General features: G+C 39.3%; 2 protein-coding genes across 2 annotated transcripts; one reads left to right on the plus strand and one right to left on the minus strand.

Annotated features, from left to right (window-relative positions):
• Nucleotides 1–1,111: 1,111 nt before the first annotated feature.
• Nucleotides 1,112–19,324, minus strand: yju2 (YJU2 splicing factor homolog). Its single transcript, XM_038273867.1, has 8 exons — nucleotides 19,164–19,324; nucleotides 18,808–18,908; nucleotides 17,863–18,007; nucleotides 17,630–17,764; nucleotides 17,370–17,551; nucleotides 17,111–17,261; nucleotides 1,729–1,894; nucleotides 1,112–1,628 (listed from the first exon to the last, which is right to left on the minus strand). The coding sequence occupies exons 1-8, from the start codon at nucleotides 19,185–19,187 to the stop codon at nucleotides 1,507–1,509; spliced, it is 1,026 nt and encodes a 341-aa protein (XP_038129795.1). The 5' UTR covers nucleotides 19,188–19,324; the 3' UTR covers nucleotides 1,112–1,506.
• A 3,699-nt stretch (nucleotides 19,325–23,023) lies between these two features.
• LOC119775793 (cocaine- and amphetamine-regulated transcript protein-like) lies at nucleotides 23,024–25,177 on the plus strand. Its single transcript, XM_038273875.1, has 3 exons — nucleotides 23,024–23,218; nucleotides 23,406–23,486; nucleotides 24,040–25,177. The coding sequence occupies exons 1-3, from the start codon at nucleotides 23,084–23,086 to the stop codon at nucleotides 24,145–24,147; spliced, it is 324 nt and encodes a 107-aa protein (XP_038129803.1). The 5' UTR covers nucleotides 23,024–23,083; the 3' UTR covers nucleotides 24,148–25,177.
• The last annotated feature ends 863 nt before the right edge of the window (nucleotides 25,178–26,040 follow it).

Raw genomic sequence — 26,040 nt, forward strand, 5'->3', positions numbered from 1 at the left:
TCTGTAAACCCTAGAGATGGTTGTGCGTGAAAATCCCAGTAGATCAGCAGTTTCTGAAATACTCAGACCAGCCCTTCTGGCACCAACAATCATGCCACGTTCAAAGTCACTCAAATCACCTTTCTTCCCCATACTGATGCTCAGTTTGAACTGCAGGAGATTGTCTTTACCATGCCTACATGCCTAAATGCACTGAGTTGCCGCCATGTGATTGGCTGCTTAGAAATTAAGCGTTAACGAGCAGTTGGACAGGTGTACCTAATAAAGTGGTAGGTGAGTGTATAACAACAAAGGAAAAATAGGCGGCTTTCAGAAAGCAAGCCAAAGTCTGAAGAAATGTCAACCTCAAAGTCTATGCAACGCCATAAGAAAAAGTGAAGCATGGTGGTGGCATGGTGATGCTCTGTGGAAAGCTAAGAAAAGATGATATCAATCATGTGTTTGTACTACACTATGATACAGTACATGTCTGTGATGAATCTGCTGATTTAGTTTCAAAAGTCACCTTGAACAAAGTAAGAGTCCTGTCTCACTCACCTGACTTGATTATTATTGAAAAAGTGATAATTGAAGAATAAAGTAAGACTAACCAGAAAACCAATGAACTGAAGGTATCATTCTGCCATCAGCTGACCCAATACACTGGGGCACAATAGGGCACCAAAAAAAAAAAATAAAATTGGGGGCAACTATATATTTAAACAAAGCATGGGCACAGATAATTAATGCAAGCATGCGAGCAAATATTTTATAGCACTTATAAAGTGTCATAAATAAATTGTACAATCAGATTGTTATTTTCTGCATTACCAAACTGAATTGGCCCACTTTTGAACTTAACTGTATATCTCTAATCCACTATTGATGAAGGCACAGTTTATCTTCATTAAATATCTGTCAGTAAACATGAACTTGAAAACTTGAAATGTGCAACTGTACAAGAAAAAAAAAACACCTCTACATACATAAATGTCTGTGTTTATCATTTCTATTTCGGCCCATCCTGTGAAGATCCTATGAGATGTGTATATCATGGCCAAGGGTCTGCCGACACAGATGGCTGCCATACACATTGCATCATTTCCCTAGGTAAGGTTGGTCCAATCATAAGCAGATTTAATAAATTTAATTTAGAATTTGGCACATTTTACCTTACATCAACCAAAAACTTAAAACACGGAAACAACAGGAACAATTACATATTCATCTGATATAGTTAGAGGAAAAACATGGCTTATAAACAAAAAATAGAATAGTTTATAGTCCTTTTGAGTTTTAATGAAATATTTTAATGAAATAGTTCACACACTTTGTTTAAAATGTCAAATAATAACAAATGAATTTTGGTTTTGAATCAGAAAAATTCTTATACATCTCAGGCCCAGGGCAGATTACATTATAACTTTTCCAGGTAATTCCTTGTAAACTGATTACTAGAACTGTCATTTAGTTTCTGATGAGAAAAAGATCAACCTCAATGTGTTGTTTTCCCCCCTTTTTTTCCTTTCAGTCGCTGTCATTGCTGTCGCTGTCTGAATACGCCCCCAGTAGGCTGAGAGATGATGATCCATTCTGAGAAACGCTGCATTTAGAAGGATCTGCTGAGTCGCCCGTTGATGCCATTGAATCTGCAAAACAAAGAAAAGAGAAGTCCTCAAATTGCCTTAAAGTAAAGAAATGCTCGACAAAAATAAGGCTGATTGGGCGTCTGAAATGTGACTGCGGTACCTGATTGTGACGCAGTAGATGCCTCCTCTCTGTTGGGTTTTTTATCCATTTCTGTTGGTTTCTTTCGCACCACCAGGGAGCTCAGGGCCCCTCGGCCTCCCAGAGTCCCGACACTCTTCTCCCAGCTCTCCACCTTTGGCCTCTTTACTCCCCCAGACGAAGTTCCCTGTGAAAACACAGCATGTCACAAACTATTATTTAGTTCTGACACATTGTAATTGTAAGGGGTTTAGTGATACTTTTAAAAGCTGGAAAAGTTGTCAAATTTATAATCTTAAAGTTCAAAAAGAAAGGAGTGCATCTAGAGCAGTTTTATGGTGTGTGATGGTAGATTATCCTTTATTTTCTCAATGTGGCTGGTCTAAATCACGCTACCAATGCTCCAAATAATAAAAATTAAGAGAATTTTACAGTATGCTGTGTGCCTCTAGAGCAGTCACGTGACCAAACACAGCTGTGACATCAGTGTAGTCAAAAATCTTTGTGCAGTTGTATAGAAACACCTCTCATGCATTTTTAAGCACTCTGAAAGGACAGTAAAAACATCATTACAATGGTCTACAGTAGGGGTGTCAACAATCGATTCAGCGATGCATTGCAATGCGGGGCATGCACGATTCAGCACCGATGCGGCAACGTGCCGTAATCGATTATGTCACTGTTTATTTTCTGGCCTCAAATTGACAAGTTGTGAAGTTTCAATTACTTCCGGGGGGATACCAACAACAATCAAGATGGCTGAGGCGGAGGGAGGTGACCGCGATAGACGGGTAGGCCTAATTAAAAACGCACCAAAAGCTTTGAAAGCGGATATCTGGGCACATTTCGGATTTTACAAAGTCAATGGGATTTTGATGCAGCGCAATGCATCGTAGAATCTAATTGAATCGAATCATTACCTGGTGAATCGTAATCGAATCGTGAGGGCAGTGCCAATGCACACCCCTAGTCTATAGTACTGCTGCCAATTGTAGGAATGGCTTTGGATCGGGAAGAAGAATGTTTAATCATCCAAAACAACCACTCGTGTCAAATTTCGATCCAGAAAGTAGCTAGATTAGACAAAAATCAACCGAGCAATCTGCAGCATCTAAACCGATACAGCAAACCTTGTTCAGATAACTTCACGGCAGATTGTTTTATCAACAATCCTTCTCTCACAGCATCAGTTGGATTCAAAATATCAAAGTTGAAATGGCTTGTTTTTTTCTGTTGTGTAGTTTAGGACTGCAACAACGAATCGATAAAATCGATAAAAATTGACTTTTAAAAGCGTTGGCAACGAATTTCATCATCGATTAGTTGTGTCGCGCGATTGATGCGTCATCCGCTGCCGCCGTCATCACTGCCACTTGACTGAAACGGGGGAAGAAACAAAAATACAGCAGAGCGAGTCAGCTCTGCAGGTGCAGTGTTGCCAACTCAGCGACTTTTCAGACCCCTCCAGCGACTATTTTTCAAAAAAGCGACTAGCGACAAATCTGGCGACTTCTTACGGTGTCACTGGCGGGTTTTGGAGACTCTTACGTGAAAGCATGTATCGTTCCTACTCTGCTGTGGGGCGCCTCCCCCATCCCAACCCCGTTCTCCCGCAGGAGTCCCTCTCAGCACTGCAGTCAGAGCCGTAGGATGTTTACCCTCAGCGTCCAGACTGCAAATGAAGCGAGCATGCGCCGGGATTGACGCATTAAATTGATCACAATAATTAAAATAGCCTGCGCTTTGTAAAGTGAAAAAAGTCGTAACATGCAACTTTTGTAAAAACAAATGTCAATTAATTATATGCCACATTCCCATGTATAGGGGTGTGGGAAATAATCGTTTTGGCGATATATCGTGATATTTGGCTGCCCAATATAATATCGATCTTTCACTTCTTAGTATCGATTTAAAAAAAAAAATGGTTACATAAAACATTGATGGGAAAATGGGCTACCTCTGCACCACCACTCTGGCAGAAAGCGCTGTGGAGCCCTTTAACTGTGCTGCAGCACCAAATCTGTATCTGAGGCAGTCAAAGTGGAACCTAATAAATATTTTCGGATAAAAATATACAGCACTTGCTGTTTTATCTCATCATTTGATTTTGATAGCTGGGGAAAATATGGCAATATATAGTGATACTGCAATATCGTGATAATATTGTATCGTGACCCAAGTATCACGACATGTATCGAATCGAAACACTCATGCCAATACTCACCTCTATCCATGTAAATATCTGTCTTTGGAGGATGTGTTTTTTAGCACCCCTAGTTCTCTCATTTTTATTCCAAATACAATTTATAATTTGAATCACAGGGCTATTTTTATCTCTATGGTTCAGTATTTTCTCAAGTAGCAACTTTACCTGCTATACTTTCCTGTCTTAAAAGGCAGAACTCTTCTAGTCTAAAAAAAACTAATTTGTTGAAATGGGGGGACCTATTGTTTGAACCCCTCAGGGGCTTTTAAAAACAAAAATGCCTGCCTTGTTTTGCGCTTTATGAAACAAAGTACCCTATATTTTGTGGATGTACAGCTACATTTCTCATGTAAGTTTGCGTAGTTTTAACACAAACATTTATTTTTCATATTGCACCAGTACATTTAATGAGCAACCTGTACTTGTGTGCTTGTTTTTTCTGTCTAAAATGTTTTTTTTGGAATAAAGAGGTTAATATAAAAAAATATTTTTTGTCCGATTCATCGATTAATCGAAAAAATAATCGGCTGATTCATCGATTTTTAAAATAAACGTTAGTTGCAGCCCTAGTGTAGTTACAATAAAGTGCTAGATGTCAATAAAGCTGATTCAACGCATCATTTATTTTTTTATTTCATAAAACAATGAACCCTAGCTAGTTGCACAGTTTAGTATAGCTGCAGCTCCAGACAGATTTCCATATTATTATGGTCCGGCTCCAGAATAAAAAGAATCATAATGGATAACAGTCAGTTACTGCAGGCGGAGACCCACAGCCTGAACCCCACCGACCGCCGGGTAAAAGCCACATCCGAAGGGCAATTTTTTCGACCTGGACAGCAGGAGGGACCCAGTGCTCGGAATGCTCGCTGTGATCGGATTAGGGAGGGACCTCTTTCCCCAACCAAGCACAGCAGCGGAGCACAGCCTGCTATCAAACACCTTACACAGGGCTCCAACACTGACCACCAGCACAGAACCAATACAAATCTGTGATCCCCTCTTCAAACCAAAGGTTAGACGCTGGTGCAAACTAATCAAAGGACAGCACCATCTGGAAAATGTTCTGAAAGATAATGACTTCCACCGGCTCGGCATAAGATCAAAAAAAATTTAGCAACAGCGATTAAACAAGCGAGCATTAATAAAACCACTAAGACTCTGATTGCTTCGTATTCGTCCTCATTAAAGGATAAAAACTCCATCCCAAAGGTGAATAAATATTCACTCGCAATGTAAAATGACTACTTCCTGACTAAACAGACGTCAGGGCATACTACAGCGTCTCAGTGGGTCACGTGGCCAAATGAGGAATTTAGCGCCATCTGCTTTCTTAGTTAATAATTTTATGCTATAAACTAGAAAATGCTGGAAATGTTTTCACTTGTGATGTATTTAATTTTGTACATACTCTCAAATGAGAAACTATAAGTATATGTTCTCTATTTGAACTGTAAGGCCATCAATTTATAGAATGTTGAGCAGAATGAGAGTTCTTTCACACCTTTCAGAAATTAATTTAGCTTCGGGAAAAGTCAACCTAGACAACCTAAGGCTGGTCGATATGGCCTTGCAATCGTCATGTAGTGCCATTGTGATGACAATAAAATTGGCAATAAAAACACTGAGTGGCTCTTAGGTAGCTGTGTAGCTGTGACTGCAGAGGCTCACAAAAATAATTTTCTTGAAAAATGATGCACATTAAAATAGGCTTCTTCGGGTTACAAAAGAATTTGGATTTATATTACTTAACAACCTGGAATAACCATATTAAACCAAAGTCTTTAAATTTGCAAATGCCCAAATTGGAAAAAAAAAAGAAAAAAATTTAAATTTAAAATGTATCAATTTGAGTATTTTGTGATTACTAATTCGAAGTTATTGTTAAGACGATAAAGCTAAGCTATCATGAGTAGAAAACTTATCACTATCTTGATAATCAACACAATAAATGCCCACCCCTACTGTTGGTGCCATTTTCTATCTAGTAATTTACATTCATATTTAGTTATTATTTTTGAATATGTTCAGTATTTGCATATTATAGAATATTTCTGATTGCATTATAAATAAGTTACTGCTTTACTATTTTCATAATTTCCTTTGGTTTCAATTTGCATTTGTTAATGCTTAGAATTATCTTGAATAATAGCTGATAGGATTTGACGTTGTGCGATGACGTTGCAGAGCTGTGCGTCTCTGGAGAAAAAAAAAAAACTTGTGTGCTTTGTTCTGACTGGAAATAAAGACGGGGCGAACACACTGTTTTCTACCGTCGTTCAAATATCAACACGCGTAGACTCGTTCTTTCCGTCTGACTGAGTGGTTATTTGCATTCATGAGAAGAAACATTTAAGCACGGACATTTAGCCACTATATTAAGTAGAAAACAGTCGCCGAGGGCGAGACAAGTTCCGAGGGAAACTAAGGAAAGTGCCGCATGCGTTGGGCTCGCTGATGAAGGAAGCCTGCCGGCTTGGAGCAGCAGAGGGCGGTGCTCACCAGAGGATTTCCAGACGGCCTCAATGATGATGGATGAGTACAAAAATATCAGATACAAATGAATAAATAAGCAAAGCGTCGGACTTGGAAGTAATGACTGAAAATTCATGATATTTAACTGTATTTGCCGACGCCAAGTAACGTGGATGAGTCATTTTGCTCAAAGTTTCAAGTGTGCTGCTCTGCTTTTTAAGAAGCCATTTACATGGTTTGGAAAAAACGCTATTTAAAAAAAAAAAAAAGAAAAGAAAATTCACATCAGCTTAGAAGAAACTCAAGCCTTTCTCTGGAAATAAAGCCTTAAATCTTACTTTGGAAAACTACATGTTTTAAGATTAAAGGAAAGCTTATTTGGATTTCAGAAGTGTGCTAGAGTTTGCTGAGGCTTATTTAACATAAATAGCAGTTCAAAGTGTCCAAGAGTGGAAACAAGATGGAGAACAATGTCGAGCTAGAAACTAAAAGAAGGATCAAGTTAACTCCAAAGGCAATAAGTGAGAAGCTTGATAAGCAAATGTCTCTAAGAAAACGTGTTTTAGCTCGCCTTGTTTCCAAAGCAGAGGAAATTGATAATTTAATGAGAGATGATTTCAATGCACACACAGTAGAGAAGGATCACTTGAGAGAATACTCAAAATTGCTGAATGAGTTTATTGAAGTTAATAACACAGTAAGCGAACTGTTGTCAGAAGAAGAAAGAAAAGCTGACCAGCAGTATTGGAGTGAGCCTAATCTCACCAAGTATGAAAACTTTTTGTCCATATTGGAGCAGTGGATAATAGAAGTAAAACAGCAACCAAGGGCTGCTCCTGAAAAGACAGCCACTGACCATGAGGCTCCTGTGGATGTTGCTGTGGCACAGCAAAGTGAGTTTGCTGCTGAGGAGCTTGCTGCTGAAGAGGTGCATCCAGATGACAGTGTGTCCACTGTGCATCAGAAGCAGGCTTCAGTCCTAGTACGAAGTATATGCAGTAAGGGATCCAGCGTATCATCTCATGCATCGTCTATGCGTAAGAAGGAGGAAGCTCGTCGAGCAGCTTTACTAGTGCGTGCAGATGCACTTAAGAAGAAAGAAGCATTACAGTTGCAAGAGGCCCAAATAGAAGCACAGCTTGCTGCACAGGAAGCACATCTTGCAGCACAGCTGAAATATCAGAAAATTCAGATGAGAACTCAATTGGAGAAATTAGATTTCGAGACAGCTCTCGCAGAATCCACAGCAAGGCTGCAGGTTCTAGAAGAATATGATAACATGGAAGATGGGATGCATTCATACCTGAACAAAAACATGCATGCAGCTACAACCATCCCACGTCATGGTCCAGACGTCAGACCAAAATCTTCAAGCTGTCTTCAAGCTCTCCCAGATAACCGTGTGCCTCATGTTCCAGCTAGGAACACACCGCATGAGCAAGTGAAGAAAGAAAAGGATGATGTTGCAACCACACGTCCAGGTGCCAGCATACATCCTGGTGCAAAGCAAATGGAACTCGGTGAGGTGATCCTGAAACAGAAGGACATCACTGAGATGTTAGTCACACAACAAAGACTAGCCAATTTACCTCAACGCAAAGTCCCTGAATTCAGTGGTGATCCTCTGGAGTTCCTGCCGTTCCTGAGAGCATTCGAGCACATCATTCACAGTCGGACAGACAATGATGCAGATCGTCTGTATTATTTAGAACAATTCACCACAGGTGAGCCGAGAGAATTGGTGAGAAGTTGCCAACACATGAGTGCACAAGAAGGGTATGAGGAGGCAAGAAAGCTTTTGACTTATCACTATGGCAATGAACAGAGAATAGCTGCAGCCTACGTTGACAAGGCTGTCAAATGGCCTCCAATCAAAGCAGAAGATGCTAAGTCGCTCCACAGCTTTTCAATTTTTCTGACTGGGTGCAACAATGTAATAAATAATTTGGAGTATCTACAGGAAATGAACAGCCCAAGCAACCTTCGAATCATTGTCCACAAGTTGCCCTTCAGGCTTCGGGAAAGATGGAGAGTTGTAGCTTTCGACATCCAAGAGAAAGAAAAAAGGAGAGCAGACTTTGATGATCTTGTAAAGTACATCAACAGACAAGCTAAGATAGCTTCAGACCCACTGTTCGGTGATGTGAAAGACCCTGCTGAGGCAAGAGAAAGGTCTAAGTTCAGCGCTAAACCTGCTATGGGTCGACTGAAAAGAACCACTGGCCTAGCAACAAGCGTAATGCCAGCAGATCAGTCTTCTGACTCAAGAAGGACTAAGCAGACTAGCAACGCATTTCAAGAGCCATGTCTTTTCTGCAACAGGGGACACGGTCTGAGTGCATGCAACAAAATCAGAAGTCTGCCGAACAAAGAAAGAATTGAGTTCCTTAAGGGAAAAGGTCTTTGTTTTGGGTGTCTGACTCAAGGGCACATGGGAAAAGATTGCAAAAAGAAAGCCACATGTGAAATTTGCACTAAGAAACATCCTACACTGCTCCACACGAAGAGAGAGGAAGATGGCAACCAAACGACTGCCAAGCCTGAGAAGTCAAGTGAAGGCTTCACTAGTGAACACTCTAGCCCACAACAGCAAATGTCATCCAAAGGTGAACTGTCAGCTGTCACCGGGGCCGGAGGCAGTGATAGTATCCTTTCCATTGTGCCGGTGCGCATCAAATCCAAGAAGAGCAACAAAACCATGGAAACGTACGCGTTTATGGACTCAGGAAGTTCAGCAACATTTTGCTCTGAAAGGTTGATGAGGCGACTTGGTGTCAATGGCAAGAGGACTCAAGTGCTACTACGTACCATGGGCCAGGAAAAGCCTGTGTCCTGCTTTGTCCTCTCAGATTTGGAGGTGTGCGGTTTGACAGAGAGCACGTACATCAGCCTGCCAGATGTTTACACCCACACAGACATACCTGTAACAAAGGAGAACGTTCCGGTAGAGAAAGACCTGGAAAGATGGCCGTATCTGCAGAAGGAAGTGCAGTTACCACAGATCGATGCAGATGTGGAGTTGCTCATCGGAATGAATGCTTACTCTGCAATGGAGCCGTGGAAGATAATCCACAGTCAAAATGACGGGCCTTACGCCATAAAGACAACCCTTGGCTGGGTAGTGAATGGCCCTCTGAATAAAGATAATGAACTCAAACCACCAAGTCATTTCAGTCATGGTGTTTCAGTCAACAGAGTGTCAGTCAGCAATGTGGAAAACATGCTGTTGCAGCAGTACAATCATGATTTTCCGGAACAAGCCTGCGAAGAGAAGTCAGAAATGTCACGAGAAGACATTAAATTCATGCAGTGTGTGACGCAAACAACCAAGAAAATCGATGGACATTACTGCATTGGTATGCCTCTTAAAAACAAAGACATTGTGATGCCGAACAACAAGAGTGTTGCTGAGCAACGAGCATTGAGCCTGAAAAGGAAACTTGCCAAGAACTCCAGCTTTCATGACGACTACACAGCCTTCGTGTCAGACCTGCTGAGCAAAGGCTATGCGGTGGAAGTCCCTGCCAATGAGCGCAACCGCAATGATGGCCGAGTATGGTACATTCCCCATCATGGCGTGATCCATCCGCAGAAGGGTAAGTTGAGGGTCGTCTTTGATTGCACCTCTTCTTTCCAAGGGAAGTCATTGAATGAGGAGTTGTTACAGGGGCCGGACCTCACGAACAGTCTGGTTGGAGTCCTGACAAGATTTCGCCTTGATTACATTGCACTCATCTCAGACATAGAGGCAATGTATCACCAGGTGAGAGTCCCTGACGAAGATTCTGATCTTTTGCGATTCCTCTGGTGGCCAGAGGGAGATCTGAACCAGCCTCTGCGTGAGTACAAGATGGTTGTGCACCTGTTCGGGGCCAAGTCTAGTCCAAGTTGTGCTAATTATGCCTTGCGCCGGACTGCAGAGGATGGGAAAGATAGGTCGTCACCTGAGGCAGTAACCACGATTCTTGAGCACTTTTATGTAGATGACTGCCTTGTCTCAGTGTCTGACGAGAAGAAGGCTATTTCCTTAACCAAAGACCTCATTGCACTCTGCAAAGGTGGAGGATTCCATTTGGCTAAATGGTCTAGCAACAGCCGTGAAGTATTGTCATCACTTCCCGAACATGAGCGTGCGAAGGAGATCAAGAATCTAGATCTAGACAGGGATGAGTTACCCATGGAGAGGGCGCTTGGAGTGGACTGGTGCATAGAATCAGATTCTTTCAAGTTCCGCATTCTTGTGAAGAACATGCCTGTCACCAGAAGGGGTATCCTATCAGTCGTAAGCTCAATTTACGACCCCCTTGGCTTCCTGTCGCCGTTCATCCTTATGGCTAAGATCATTGTGCAAAATCTCTGTCGGTTGAAACTTACCTGGGACGATGACATTCCTGAAGAAATTGCGAACAGATGGTTTGCCTGGCTGTCTGACTTGAGCCGGTTCGCCAGTTTCTCTGTCAAGAGGTGGATCAAACCGGAGGGATTTGGTTCAGTAGTGTCAGCACAGCTACACCATTTTTCTGACGCTAGCGAGAAGGGCTATGGAGTCGTCAGCTACGTTCGCATTGAGAACAGCCATGGTCAAATCCATTGCTCATTTCTGCTAGGAAAATCTAGAGTGACGCCGCTCAAGCCAGTTACTGTCCCACGTCTTGAGCTGGCTGCAGCTACCATCGCGGTGAAAATGGACAAGCTCATGAAGCAAGAATTTCGAATGGACCTCAAGGAGTCTGTGCTATGGACAGATAGCACCACTGTCCTCCGATATATTGACAATGATTGCGCTCGTTTCAAAACCTTCGTAGCGAATAGAGTGTCGACAATCAGAGAGAACTCAAGGCCAGCACAGTGGAGATATGTCAGTACATCTTCTAATCCAGCTGACCACGCATCACGAGGAATGAATGCAGAGCATTTCAATGAGTGTCAGAGCTGGATCGAAGGACCTGACTTCCTTGCCAAGGACGAGTCTCACTGGCCGGTCCTCTCAGAGTTCTCAAGAGAGATAAGTGATGATGATGCCGAGGTGAAGCGCAAGATCACTGTGAACCTCATCGACGCCGTCAACTCAAGCACAGACCCTCTCTTCAAGCTGATTCATCATTATTCTAACTGGCACAGTCTAAGGAAGGCCGTTGCCTGGATGTTGAGGCTGAAGGAGCTGCTTAGAAATCTGTGTGAACAAAGGAAGATCTTTAAGTCTCAAACCCAGTCTCAAGGTAATCAAACTGTGAAACCTAAGATCGTTGACGACCACATGCAGAAGTGGAAATCTGGCCTGAAAGGAACCCATCTGACCGTCGAGGACATCAGGAGATCGGAAACTGCCATCATTCAGTTCAGCCAGAGACAAACTTTTCATAAAGAGCTTTGTGCACTGCAGAATGGTGATAAGGTCAAGAGAAGCAGTTTCATCGTGAGATTGGACCCGTTCCTCCAAGATGGTGTCCTCCGGGTTGGTGGAAGACTGCATCAGGCAGCCTTGCCGGAACACACAAGGCATCCGGCTATTCTAGCCAAGAATAATCATGTCACAACTCTGATCATCAGGAACGCACATGAGGAGACTGGGCATGGAGGGAGGAACCACACCCTCGCTCGACTGAGAGAAAGAGTCTGGATATGCAAAGGGAATGCAGCAGTGAGAAGTGTGCTTTCAAGGTGCGTGAAATGCCGAAAGAGTCAAACTGCAGTTGGTGAACAGAAAATGGCAAATCTACCACCAGATAGTCTTCAGCCAGATCACCCACCATTCACCAACGTTGGCGTAGACTATTTCGGCCCCTTTGATGCCAGGCGTGGACGAGCACGAGTCAAGCGCTACGGAGTCTTGTTCACTTGCCTTACAATCCGAGCTGTACACATCGAAATCGCACACTCAATGGACACAGACTCAGGTATAAATGCAGTGAGACGTTTCATTGCTAGACGAGGACAAGTGAAGATTATGAGACCAGATAATGGTACGAACCTTGTGGCTGCAGAGCACGAGCTCCGCAAGGCTTTGAAGGAATGGAACCAGTCCCAGATTTCCGAAGCTCTGCTGCAAAGAGGAGTTACCTGGATTTTCAACCCGCCTGCTGGGTCGCACCACGGCGGAATCTGGGAGCGCCAAATAAGAACAGTGCGCAAGGTACTCAGCAGTGTCCTGAAGCTCCAGTGTCTAGACGATGAATGTCTGCACACCGTGATGTGCGAAGTGGAAGCAGTGATCAACAGCAGACCCCTTACCAAGTCATCTGATGATGTCGATGACCTCGAGCCACTGACACCGAATCATCTTCTTTTGCTCAAGGGAAGGCCAGCACTCCCTCCTGGCACGTTTCACAAAGAAGACCTGTACTGCAAACGAAGATGGAGGCAGGTGCAGTATATCTCAGACATCTTCTGGAAGCGTTGGTCTAGAGAATACTTGCCCCTCCTACAAGAACGGCAGAAGTGGCTGGAGAAGAAGAGGAACGTGAAAGAGGGGGACGTCGTACTCATTGTGGATGAAAGGGCTCCAAGAGGGTCCTGGTTGATGGGAAAGGTGGAGAAGACCATTCCCGACGCCCAAGGATTTGTTCGTCGGGTCCTCGTGAAAACGAAGACCAACACCCTTGAGAGGCCCATTGACAAGTTGTGTCTCTTGTTAGAGACGGAAGAATCTCATGGACAGTGAAAGACATTTCATCCAGTTAATTGTCTGTTAACTACTGGAATTTAAGTTAGTTTATGTTTAGACTTCAGTACATTTAAGTAATGGGGATTTGAGTATAGAAAATGACTTTTCAGTTTATTTGTTTAGTGTAATTGTCATCCCCATGATGAGCAATTAGGGGCCGGAAATGTTGGTGCCATTTTCTATCTAGTAATTTACATTCATATTTAGTTATTATTTTTGAATATGTTCAGTATTTGCATATTATAGAATATTTCTGATTGCATTATAAATAAGTTACTGCTTTACTATTTTCATAATTTCCTTTGGTTTCAATTTGCATTTGTTAATGCTTAGAATTATCTTGAATAATAGCTGATAGGATTTGACGTTGTGCGATGACGTTGCAGAGCTGTGCGTCTCTGGAGAAAAAAAAAAAACTTGTGTGCTTTGTTCTGACTGGAAATAAAGACGGGGCGAACACACTGTTTTCTACCGTCGTTCAAATATCAACACGCGTAGACTCGTTCTTTCCGTCTGACTGAGTGGTTATTTGCATTCATGAGAAGAAACATTTAAGCACGGACATTTAGCCACTATACCTACGACAACTGCTCAAAAAAGAAACAGTTAATAAACATAAAGAAATATGTGTAGTGATAGGGGCTGCAACAACGAATCGATAACATCGACTTTTTTTTTTTTTTTACAGTGTCCTGTCTGGCAAGGTGGCAATAAGAATAATTGTCTTGATGCCAAAAGGAGCCCAACAGATTTTACTTTCACAAGTGTAGCGGTATCGCAATTGCCATACCGCTCCACTTGTTTCATGTATATAAATTGCTTTATTATAATTATGCAGGGAGTTTTACAGTTCATATGGACACTGCAATGTAAGTAGAGCAGAAAAACAGAAGAAGAAGAAGGAAAAAGAAAAAAACAGGACAAAAGATGAAAGAAAGAGGAGATAGGAAGGAGACAATGACAAAACATTTTCAGTCTGCTTCAACACCTGTAATGAGATGGAGAAAAAAAAAAAAAAAAAAAGAAAAAAGAACAGCACAACCAAAAAACATGGTACGAGATATACAATAAAGCAAACACCTTGAAACTATCACTAAAGTAATATTATTAAGTCTGACATGTACTCTGTGTTACCTGAAGATATGAATGTGGGGTTTCTGTTTGGAAGTGAATCTCTAAGTACCTGAAGCCTAGCACCTGTAGTTGTTTGTGAGGGTGAACTTGTGCATGTAAAGTTTTAACCATAGAAAAAAATTTTTCCCATAGAGCTTCCCTCAAAGTCACCCAGCAAGCAAACTGAAGGGGAAATTAGGATTTTACAACCCAGGCACAGTGATAGATCCTTACATACCTGTACCCAGAATCTCTGAACCGGCGTGCATAACCATAGCGCGTGAAAATAATTATCAAGTCGATTGCCTGTGCACTGTGGACAGATGTTAGATTGCGCAAAACCCATCTTGAATAATCTTTGACCTGTATAGTGCACTCTGTGGAGGATTTTGTATTGTATTAATTGTAAATTGGGGTTTCTGGTCATGTTAAAAGTTCTTAGACATATCTGAGCCCAGATGTTTTGTTCAAAGCTGACTGATAAATCCTCCTCCCATTTAGTAATAGGAAGAGATATTGTATCATCCAGTTTAGTCAGTGTCCTGTATAACTTAGACAGTAGTTTGGGGGGGGTTAACTCTAGAAACTCTGATATTTTAGTTGGAATTATTAAACCTCCATCAATATGCTTAAATTTATTTCTAATTATAGCTTTGATTTGCTCATATTCTAAGAATTTATTTTTGTTAATGCCATATTGCAAATTTAATCTAGCGAATGTGATAAACTCCGTACCTTCAAACAAATGATCCAGATATGTAATACCTTTATTCTTCCAGTACGGAAAGTTTATCACATTATTGTTTTGTAGAATGTCAGGGTTATTCCAGATGGGTGTACGACTGCACGGGATAAGTGATGAGTTCGTTATTTTTAGAAATTCCCACCATGCTGTCAGGGAAGAGCTGATGTTAATATTTTTGAAACATGGGTGCCGTTTGATCTTAGAGCTAATAAACGGCAAATCTGAGATTATTATATTACTGCATATATCCTGTTCTGTGTCTATCCAGGGCTCATCTAAGGGATTATGTTTTATCCATTTAGAGATGTATTGTAATCTATTTGCTAAATAGTAGTATTGGAAGTTAGGTAAATCTAGTCCCCCTCTGTCTTTAGTTTTCTGTAGTGTTTTTAAGCTGATACGAGGGGGTTTGTCCTTCCAAAGAAATTTAGAGATGGAAGAATCTAGAGATTTAAACCATTCGGTTGATGGTTTATTTGGGATCATTGAAAATAGGTAGTTAATTCTGGGTAAGACCATCATTTTAATTGAGGCTACCCGACCCAAAAGGGAGATCGGAAGCGATTTCTATCTTTCTAGGTCCTCTTCTATTTTCATTAAAAAATTCTTTTGATAACATCGACTTTTAAAAGCACTGGCAACGAATTTCATCATCGATTAGTTGTGTCGCGCGATTAATGCGTCATCCGCCGCCGCCGTCATCACTGCCACTTGACTGAAACGGGGGAAGAAAAAAAATACAGCAGAGCGAGTCAGCTCTGCAGGTACAGTATTGCCAACTCAGCGACTTTTTAGACCCCTCCAGCGACTATTTTTAAAAAAAGCGACAAATCTGGTGACTTCTTACGGTGTCACTGCCGGCTTTTGGAGACTCTTACGTGAAAGCATGTATCGTTCCTACTCTGCCGTGGGGCGCCTCCCCCATCCCAACCCTGTTCTCCCGCAGGAGTCCCTCTCAGCGCTGCAGTCAGAGCAGCAGGATGTTTACCCTCAGCGTCCAGACTGCAAATGAAGCGCGCATGCGCCGAGATTGACGGCGCAAATTGATCACAATAATTAAAATAGCCTGCGCTTTGTAAAGTGAAAAAAGTCGTAACATGCAACTTTTGTCAAAACAAATTAACATGGCACGGAAACACCATGTTTGTTTTGTTTTAAAGTGGGGAAACGTAACGTTAGTTTTTCAGGTAGCTCATCTGATGCTTTCCTTACCTTGTTAGTAGGTTAGAGACAGTGATAAGGTTGGCTACTTATTTTACTTTTAATTTCATTTGAATTATCTTAAGCAGCGTTTATATTTACTTTATAAAAAAATTAACTTGCAAATTATAAGGGCAAGGCTTTTAAAGTTTAAATCTTCTGGCAAAGATAAAGTAAAGAAGATCCTGCAATTTATGGAAGTAAAGCAGAATAAAATCCAGCAAGATCAGTAATATGTCAATTAATTATATGCCGCATTTCCATGTAAATATCTGTCTTTGGAGGATGTGTTTTTTAGCACCCCTAGTTCTCTCATTTTTATTCCAAATACAATTTATAATTTGAATCACAGGGCTATTTTTATCTCTATGGTTAAGTATTTTCTCAAGTAGCAACTTTAAAGGAATAGTACACCCACAGACAGCAAGAAGCCTCCCAGATCTCCAGATGCATTTGAGATATCAAAAAAGTACACCAGAGTGTTGTTCAGCATGGGGGTGAGTAGAAAATGAAGGCTAATCATGTTTTGGGTGTACTATTCCTTTAACTGCTATACTTTCCTGTCCTAAAAGGCAGAACTCTTCTAGTCTAAAAAACCTCATTAGATGAAATGGGGGGACCTATTGTTTGAACCCCTTAGGGGCTTTTAAAAACAAAAATGACTGTCTTTTTGCGCTTTATGAAACAAAGTAGCCTATATTTTGTGGATGTACAGCTACATTTCTCATGTAAGTTTGAGTAGTTTTAACACAAACATTTATTTTTCATATTGCACCAGTACAGTTAATGAGCAACCTGTACTTGTGTGCTTGTTTGTTCTGTCTAAAATGTTTATTTTGGAATAAAGAGGTTAATATAAAAAAAAATTTTTGTCCGATTCATCGATTAATCGAAAAAATAATTGGCCGATTCATCGATTTTTAAAATAATCGTTAGTTGCAGCCCTAGTAGTAATTATTGATTTATTAATATTAGTTTTCGCAGCAATGGTTCCACAAACCTGCAGATTTGCTGCTTTATCAGCGGTGAGGATATCTGTTGGTTTATCTGCACAAGTCTGCTTTAAGTGGCCCTTGCTGCTCTCCTCTTCTCCGTCTGATTCAGAGTCAGAGTCCCTCAGTCTTTTCACAAGAGCACGTTCCAACATCTCTCTGAAAAATAAAAATGAATGTGATGTTTAACAGCAAAGACTTTCCAGATAAGCTTAATGTCTGGACTAGAAGCAGTGTTTCAGTATTATCTGGTGCTTCCTCACTCACTTTGTCTCACGTTCATCCTCTTCTTTTTCTCTTTCCCTCTCTCGCTTTTCCAGCTCTCGGTAGCGATCGATCATTCCCTCGAAGTCCACCAGAGCCTGCCTTTGGTTCAGCTCCTTCAGTTCCTGGAGGTTCTCCAGAACTTCCATCTCCATCTTTGAATCTTTTGTACGATTCTCTAATACCTGGTGAAGAATCAGACTTAAATCTTAATTATTTATTCTAGGACTTCAAAGTATTAAAAAAAGCAATGAAAGAAAGACCTTCATAGGGTTGTTTAATTCTTCATCTTCTCTCTCCTGCTGTATTCTTTTCTCCTCTTCCTCCAAGAGTTTCTCAGCCTGGAAGTTCCGTGTGGCACCATGCTCCATGGCATAGTCTGTGTTCTCTGGGTCAGTCTACGATTTCACATCGAGTGATTGTTAAATTCACAAAAGAAGACTTTGGAAGAAAACAGTACTTTTCCACATTGATATGACAATGTGATACCCCTTACCTTAAATGTGATCTCAGCAAGACACCGAGTGCATTTAATGTAGAATCGAAAGATCGGCAGTCCCATGTAATGTTCATTCTGAACAGTCTCTTTACGCGCATTAAATTTCTTTCCCTTGTAGATGTACTCACCACATGTTTTACACCTGTATGTAAGAAGAGATACAAGAGACAAGAAAGGGTTTTTATTCAAAGAGTAATTTAATGTTAGCATTTTAATCATTATTCAATCAGGCAGTATCTTATTGAGAATAAAACATCTTATTAAAAAAGTAAATTACCCAACAGCACAGATGGATATATAGTAAAAAAAAAAAAAAAATATATATATATATATATATATATATATATATATATATATATATATATATATATATATATATATATATATATATTTATATAAGAAAAACAATAGCAACAATTAAAAACTTAAATCTATGAACTGGCTCCCTTGATGCAGCTCTTCTTCACACCTCAGGTCTGAATCAGATCCCTTTGTTGAATTGAATTTTTAGTAGATGACCCTGGAAATTGATGATTTTGGGAAAGCCTTGAACCTTTCTTCGTGGCAAATGAGTGAATAAATTCCTCATTTTTTTTTTTTTTTTGCTATCTTACAAGCAGCAACACATGTGAACATGAAGCACCTTTGAAAACTTGTGGAAATCCATTGTTGAAAAAAAAAAAAAAATAGGTCCATCAAGAAATTGCATTCAATACAATCTCATCTAGACTGATGTGCATATATAAAAAAGATATCAATTAGTCTGGCAGTATAGTGTATTGTAGGGCAAGGCTAAACAAAGAAAATAGGCTAAATGTCTAAGCTCTGTTTGAAATTAACTAAATATGTTCCCCATAAAAACGAATGAGTAAATTAGAAAAAAAAACCCAGATCGAAGTAAATTTTATTGAAAATGTTTACATGGAGATAATTCAGACATACCTCATATTGAACGGAGCCATCAATCTGACCACATACTGTCGATCTTTAGGGAGTTTAAGCTTTGGGATTTTGGCAGGATCGAAATCTGGGGGGTAGTATTTCTGTGAGGAGCAAATCATACAGCAGAGTTAGCCCACTATTGTCTGAAATAGATGAAATGTGCAATAACTTTTATTTCCGCGGAGTAAAACCTTTTATTGTGCGTAATAAAACATTTCAATGAAAAAAGCAATAATAACAGAAATGCTCAAACACAACACTTCTACGCCGCAGTGCTAACATTAGCCCTTGTAGTTGTTCACGCTATAGCTGAAACCCCTGACGTTAAACCAATATTTTCTCTTTTGATTACTTACATTTAGGACTTTTCTTTCGGACATTGTTGAATTCGACTGTAAGGCAACAATAGAAAAAGACCCAAATATCGACAAGGATTAGTTTACAACGCTGTAGGAATGCTAAACTGTAAACGTCCGGTTCGGTCGTGACCTTGCTTCCGGCTTTGAAAATACGGTGCTGCCCCCATGTGATGAAAGTGACTAACTACAGGTAACCTCTTCTTCTTTGCTATTATGACGGATCGCAAGCAACTTTAAGGTGCCTACCGCCACCTACTGTACATGAGTGTGCAGCAACGTTACTTTACATCAAATTCTATTTTTTTTAAATTTTGTATTCTGTTGATAAATAAATAATGCTTTCCTTAATCTGTGAATATCCTTTATATTTCCTTAATTTCTTAATATTCCTTTAAGGCTCCATTCTTTGTTTGTCCTTTCAACCATCTTTCTCAATTTCTCCCTTTCATGTTCATAATTTTTACAGTTCATCAGTACATGTTCTACATTTTCTTTTTCTCCACAACTTTCACATTTATCATTATTTCCCCTCCCTATTAAATATAAAACGTAATTTAAATAGGTATGACCCAATCTTAATCTGATTATTATTACATCTTCCCTTCTGTTTCTCTCATTAATGATTATATTTTTATACTGATTTTTGTACCTTATATAATCATCTTCCTTTCTTATCTTTGTCCATCCTTTTTGCCATTTTTCCATTACTTTAATCTGCAAAAAGTGATTTACCTTCCCCTTTCCCAAAAGGAATTGTAATTGCTACTGTTCCCTCTAAAGCCCTTTTTACAGGCACAGACTTTGAACGTGGCATGATTGTTGGTGCCAGAAGGGCTGGTCTGAGTATTTCAGAAACCGCTGATCTACTGGGATTTTCACGCACAACCATCTCTTTACAGAGAATGGTCCGAAAAAGAAAAAACATCCAGTGAGCTGCAGTTCTGTGGGCGGAAATGCCTTGTTGATGCCAGAGGTCAGAGGAGAATGGCCAGACTGGTTCGAGCTGATAGAAGGGCAACAGTGACTCAAATAACCACCCTTTACAACCGAGGTGGGCAGAAGAGCATCTCTGAACGCACAGTACGTCGAACTTTGAGGCAGATGGGCTACAGCAGCAGAAGACCACACCGGGTGCCACTCCTTTCAGCTAAGAACAGGAAACTGAGGCTACAATTTGCACAAGCTCATTGAAATTGGACAATAGAAGATTGGAAAAACGTTGCCTGGTCTGATGAGTCTCGATTTCTGCTGCGACATTCGGATGGTAGGGTCAGGATTTGGCGTCTACAACATGAAAGCATGGATCCATCCTGCCTTGTATCAACGGTTTAGGCTGGTGGTGGTGGTGTCATGGTGTGGAGAATATTTTCTTGGCACTCTTTGGGCCCCTTGGTACCAATTGAGCATCGTTGCAACGCCACAGCCTACCTGAGTGTTGTTGCTGACCATGTCCATCCCTTTATGCCCACAATGGCTACTTTCAGCAGGATAATGCGCCATGTCATAAAGCTGGAATTCTCTCAGACAGGTTGCTTGAACATGACAATGAGTTCACTGTACTCAAATGGCCTCCACAGTCACCGGATCTCAATCCAATAGAGCATCTTTGGGATGTGGTGGGACGGGAGATTCGCATCATGCATCATAGCTTAAGCAATTAAAGATAGATAGATAGATAGATAGATAGATAGATAGATAGATAGATAGATAGATAGATAGATAGATAGATAGATAGATAGATAGATAGATAGATAGATAGATAGATAGATAGATAGATCATTTTGTAGAGTTAAATTGTGAAGCAAACTAAAAAATATTGTTTTGTTTATTTGTATATATGTGTGATAGGGTGAACCAAAAGTAGGAAGTTGGGGGCGGAGCTTAGTCTCTAAAAGCCAGAGGGAGGCAAATCTGGGCCTTTCACTCAGTTACTCCACATGAGTATAGAGGGCAACTGGCAGCCATTACACTCAAGCTTTTAAGCCAAATCCGGGTTTGGTGCACAGACAAGAAGGTAAATAGATGTAGTATGTTTGTCACAAAAGCAGTGCAGCCAATAATGACCACATCCTCTTAGGTCCAAGCAATAGTACCAGTCATCAGTCCTGGGAAAGTGTGTCCCACCTTACTTGATGAAAGGTCCTATCACCTGCTGGCCTTCAGAACTAGGAGAGTTCTTTTGTTGGATGTTAATAAACGTAAATTTTGAATAGTTAAGATAGTAATTTTAATAATAAAATGATTGTATTATAATGATGATATTTGTATTTTTTAGTGATGATTTGAATGCTGCTGAGCCGCCATCCACTCTTTTTTCCCTTGGTTAAGGTTTAGGCTGTACATTAGTTTTTTGGGCCTGTATAGACTTTTTGGACTGTGTCAAATTGGATTGACTTAGGGGCACCTTTGCATGTTTTGTTTGGTTTTTATTTGTGTTTTGTTTGGCCATGTCATATTGATTTTATTGGTGTTTCCCAACTGTATATTTATTATTGCTATTTGCACAACCCCAATTCAGCCAATTGTATACTTGTCCTGTTTTAAATAGAGCCCATCAATGAACTGTTTTGCCACATAATATATTTTTATATAAGATTTTAGAACAACTAATAATGATGCTTTTATATTTTTGCAAATAAATGTACAAATATTTTACTACTAATTAAGTCTCTTTACACTTTATTTTAAACATGGTCACATATGTATGAGAGTATATGTGTATAAATATTTATGTATGTATATGTGTAGGTAGGTGTGTATATATATGGACATAAATAGCAACATAGTTATAAATATTGTAAATTGAAGAAATAAAAGAATTAAAGGGGTAGGAGAACATACATTTCACTTCTTCCTACTCTTTTTTGCACATGTAATAGAGGTATATTGACTCAGGAAAGAAAGGTACTGTTTGTTGTTTCTCTCTCCAATGTTTTTAAACATTGTTTTATTGTATTTTTTTTCTCTCTCTCGCATGTTCGAAATAAAGATACCAATGGATGGATGGATGGATGGATAGATGGATAGATGAGATGTCAGCACTATAGGGTCTTTAAATCTTTGACAAATGCATTAGCAAACACAGGTCTGTCTTTCCATATTTGTCAAAGTCCATTTCCTTTGAATAGGATATGAGGGTGGTGGGGTGAAGGTCATTCATGTTGAAGGAAATGAAATCTTGATTTCAGATTGGTGTCAATGCAGGTTAATTTGAGGTCTAACTAAGGCTATATTGAAAAATGAAAACACAAGAAGACAGGCTAGAACAGTGCTAAATTATAGATAAGGAAAGGTCTGTGCTCATGAAAAATTCCTCTCTGGTAGATAAAACCATTAAGCTACTTAAATTAGAATTGACACTTTGCATATTAGTCTAACAATTGTTCTTTGTGATGCTGTGATGGATGAGGTGACACATACACAAAAGCTCAAAGTCTTTGGCGCATCAACATGACTCATAAACTCAGGTGGCTGGTATGAAACTCTCTATGGACATATTTGAAATTTGAAAGAGGCATTTATTTTACTTGAGCTTCGTTTAGCCTGGCAATATTCTACTGATAAAAAAAAAGAAAAAAAAAAAGAAAAGAAAATGGAGTTGTTACTGATATTCCACAAAAGTGAAAACAATACAAAAGTTCATACAATTTGGTTCAACAAAAAGATCTGATAATAGATTCATGCACTTTCATCTGCTTTACTTTATGGCAGAGTTCCCTCGAAGATACAATTGTGCAAATCCGTTTCACTAAAATCAAAGTTTGCATTAATATTTTAGAGGCTGGCTGATGTCACCATTCCCAGTGAAGCACCTATATAAAGGGGCACTGTTGGTGGGACCTTCCCCACAAATCTAACTCAGACTTAATCCACCTTTTGCTGAGAAGGACTCCTCCTTTTTTTTTTATCTCAGCACCATGGCCAGCGCTCTAATCTTCCTCCTCCTAACAGCCACCAGCTGCGCCTACCTGCGACTTGCCCGAGCTGAGGAGTCTTCGCTGGAGACACGCTCCTTAGACTTCACTTTGAAAACCCAGCAGGAGAAAGACCTGGTAAAGGATCTAAAGCATTTATTACAGCATTTATTTTGTGAAAATTATATAATGTTATGATAACACTTTGTGTATAACTTAAGTACCTGGATATTTTTTCCTAATAATTTAGCTTTATTTGAACAAATGACAGCATGATACAGAATGCAAGATCCTTCTTGATCAGTTTAATTATTTTCCCTTTCAGATCAATGCTTTGCAAGAAGTTCTAGAAAAACTCAGAAACAAAGAAATGCCCTTAGAGAAGAAGCTTGGCTGGTTACCCTCGGTAAGCAAACAGGACACCAACCACAACATAATAGATTTAACATAAATGTATCTGACATGAATACAAATAATACAAAACTAAAGATAATTTCAAAATTGGATAAAATAAGTTGTCACAGTATTGTCTTATAATAATTTTAATTAACCTAACATTTATTTTACTTAGTTTTTTCAATATCTCTTTTAACAGGCCTCCAAATACATTAAAAATAGAAACAGTAACTATTAAAAAATAATGGTAAAAAAATGAAACAAAATATGTTCATTCTATTCTGTGTTATATTTCATTTTATTTTACCGCCAAGCATGATTTTCCTTATTTAGTATTTTCTGTTATGCTTAATTTTTGCATATTACCTACATTTTAGACAAACCGTATACCTTTTTTAAACAAAAACAATAATAAATTAGTAAGGTTGTTTAAATACACAAAATTAATTAAAAGAATAAAGTCATTTACCACAGTCAATTAATGCATTTACCCATTATTCTTTGCATTTTGTAATATATTCTCTGTTGAAATTATTGACAATTGATTTGTTTTATCTCTGCAGTGTGATGCAGGAGAGCCGTGTGCTTTGCGTAAAGGTGCTCGCATTGGCACCCTGTGCAGCTGTCCACGGGGGACTTCCTGTAACTTCTATGTCCTCAAATGCTTGTAAAGAAGAAATAGAAGGTTACAAAGGAGGTCGGGTCAATTCGCCCTTTTGCCAATTTTCTACCTAAAGGTTGCCATTTTGTTTGTTCCTACCATTACTTAATGTCTTTCTTTCTTTCTTTCTTTCTTTCTTTCTTTCTTTCTTTCTTTCTTTCTTTCTTTCTTTCTTTCTTTCTTTCTTTCTTTCTTTCTTTCTTTCTTTCTTTCTTTCTTTCTTTCTTTCTTTCTTTCTTTCTTTCTTTCTTTCTTTCTTTCTTTCTATATAGACCCAAATTGTTCATAATCTGCACGTAATTAAATTATTTAACTTGCACCCTATTTCTATTTATTTCAGGCCAGTTTTAAAGTTTTTAGAATTTGTTTCCTTCAAATTGTGAAGATTATCTCCAACAGTATTAATTGTATAATATAATATATGAAAATTAATTTCAGTATAATTGAACATTTATAAACATAACATTTTAATCAATTAATTCCTTGGAAATGTTTACTTGGAAAGTTTTAGAATCCAGATTGTGTGTAAAAATTGATTAAAAAAAAAGTGCTCTTAAAGGCCCCACGCTTGCCCTGGGCCCTATGGTTTGTGCCTCACGCTGGCTCTTCAGATTATATGACCTAGTTAAACAAAATTGAGCAATACCTTGCTGGCGCATTTACCTTGCTGGCGTCTTGAAACATTTTTTAAATGAGAGACTATGAGTCAATAATTACTCATCAGAGAAGGTTCAGCATATGCTCTGGTAATAAGGTAAACATTGAATGAAAATTTAGGTTAGTTATGTAATGGCAAAAGGGCAGAATGATTGGCATCCATGACGTGTGCTGCAGAGAAAATAAAATGATGAATGTAAGATATGAGTGTGCATCCGGGCGCTGGTTCTGTAGATGTGCCCACACTGATTTTCATGTGGGAAAAGAACTATGTAAGAACTTTCTGATGACATTTTCTTCTAATTTAGTCAATCATTGTGGAACACATAGCTTGCAATCTGTTTTCAAGCATATTTGTAAAATTCAATGGTAATAAATTAACTTTAAAACAATCCAGTTCACTGATTGATTTTGCAGTGTGCATGGCATGCTCATATATTTTTGGTTCTCAAGAATTGAAAAAGGTGTTATAGAAACATTCATAGGGATGGTCAGTGGTGCTGTAGGTTACTGATGTTATGCATATCTGCACAGTTAGGCTTTTTTTTTTTATCAGAGTGAGACATTTCCGATAGACATTTGTTGAGCAGTATAACCAGCAGATTATGAATATATTAAATAACTAGAACTGAAAGTTATGGCTAATTAATTGTTCATTCAAATTAAGTCATTAATAAATGTTTATTAATTAAATTATTATAACTGAAATCTGCTTACTCACCAAGGCTCTTCGGTCTTTTGGACTGGTTGGACTCCTGTTCCGGCTGTTAAAATCCAGTTATCTTTCTACTAATATTGTTATCAGCAGTTATTACTGTAATCACCAACCACACAAAATTGTCTCTGTTTCTTCCCTTCTTAACCAAAAAGCGTCTGGATCTGGCTCTGAGTAATAAATCGTTCACTGTTATAAGTAAATACAGACAACCCCAGTTAAAATATTGTCTTTATTGTCCAATAATCCCTATGGCAGTATTATTGAATCTGATAACTATGCAAACACTACACACTACTGAGGTAAATGAAAGGCTAATAAAAAGAAGAAAAGGGATCTGAGAGTCCATTCAAAGAGTTGCAAAGGAATCCTCAGGTTTTAAGGCTTGATGCAATTTAGGGCTTTCCTTTAAAATAATAGATATAATACTAGATCTTTATTTATTCATTCCTCTGCGGAGGACGCATCGCCACAATATAAGTATCATAATAGATAAATGTCAATGATAACTTGTACAGAGATCTTAAATGC

Source organism: Cyprinodon tularosa, unplaced genomic scaffold (assembly GCF_016077235.1).
Source record: "Cyprinodon tularosa strain WSP-4 unplaced genomic scaffold, ASM1607723v1 ctg120, whole genome shotgun sequence".
Lineage (NCBI taxonomy): Eukaryota > Metazoa > Chordata > Actinopteri > Cyprinodontiformes > Cyprinodontidae > Cyprinodon > Cyprinodon tularosa.

What these genes read in the sequence shown, in the direction of transcription:
- yju2 (XM_038273867.1), bottom strand. Translation starts at nt 19,187, where the DNA reads ATGTCCGAAAGAAAAGTCCTAAAT. An exon ending in TTGCTGAGATCACATTTAAG is followed by an intron (nt 17,765 to 17,862) that starts GTAAGGGGTATC and finishes GTGAAATCGTAG; the next exon opens with ACTGACCCAGAGAACACAGA. An exon ending in GAGGATGAACGTGAGACAAA is followed by an intron (nt 17,262 to 17,369) that starts GTGAGTGAGGAA and finishes TTTATTTTTCAG; the next exon opens with AGAGATGTTGGAACGTGCTC.
- LOC119775793 (XM_038273875.1), top strand. Translation starts at nt 23,084, where the DNA reads ATGGCCAGCGCTCTAATCTTCCTCCTCCTAACAGCCACCAGCTGCGCC. An exon ending in CCCAGCAGGAGAAAGACCTG is followed by an intron (nt 23,219 to 23,405) that starts GTAAAGGATCTA and finishes TTTCCCTTTCAG; the next exon opens with ATCAATGCTTTGCAAGAAGT. An exon ending in AGCTTGGCTGGTTACCCTCG is followed by an intron (nt 23,487 to 24,039) that starts GTAAGCAAACAG and finishes TTATCTCTGCAG; the next exon opens with TGTGATGCAGGAGAGCCGTG.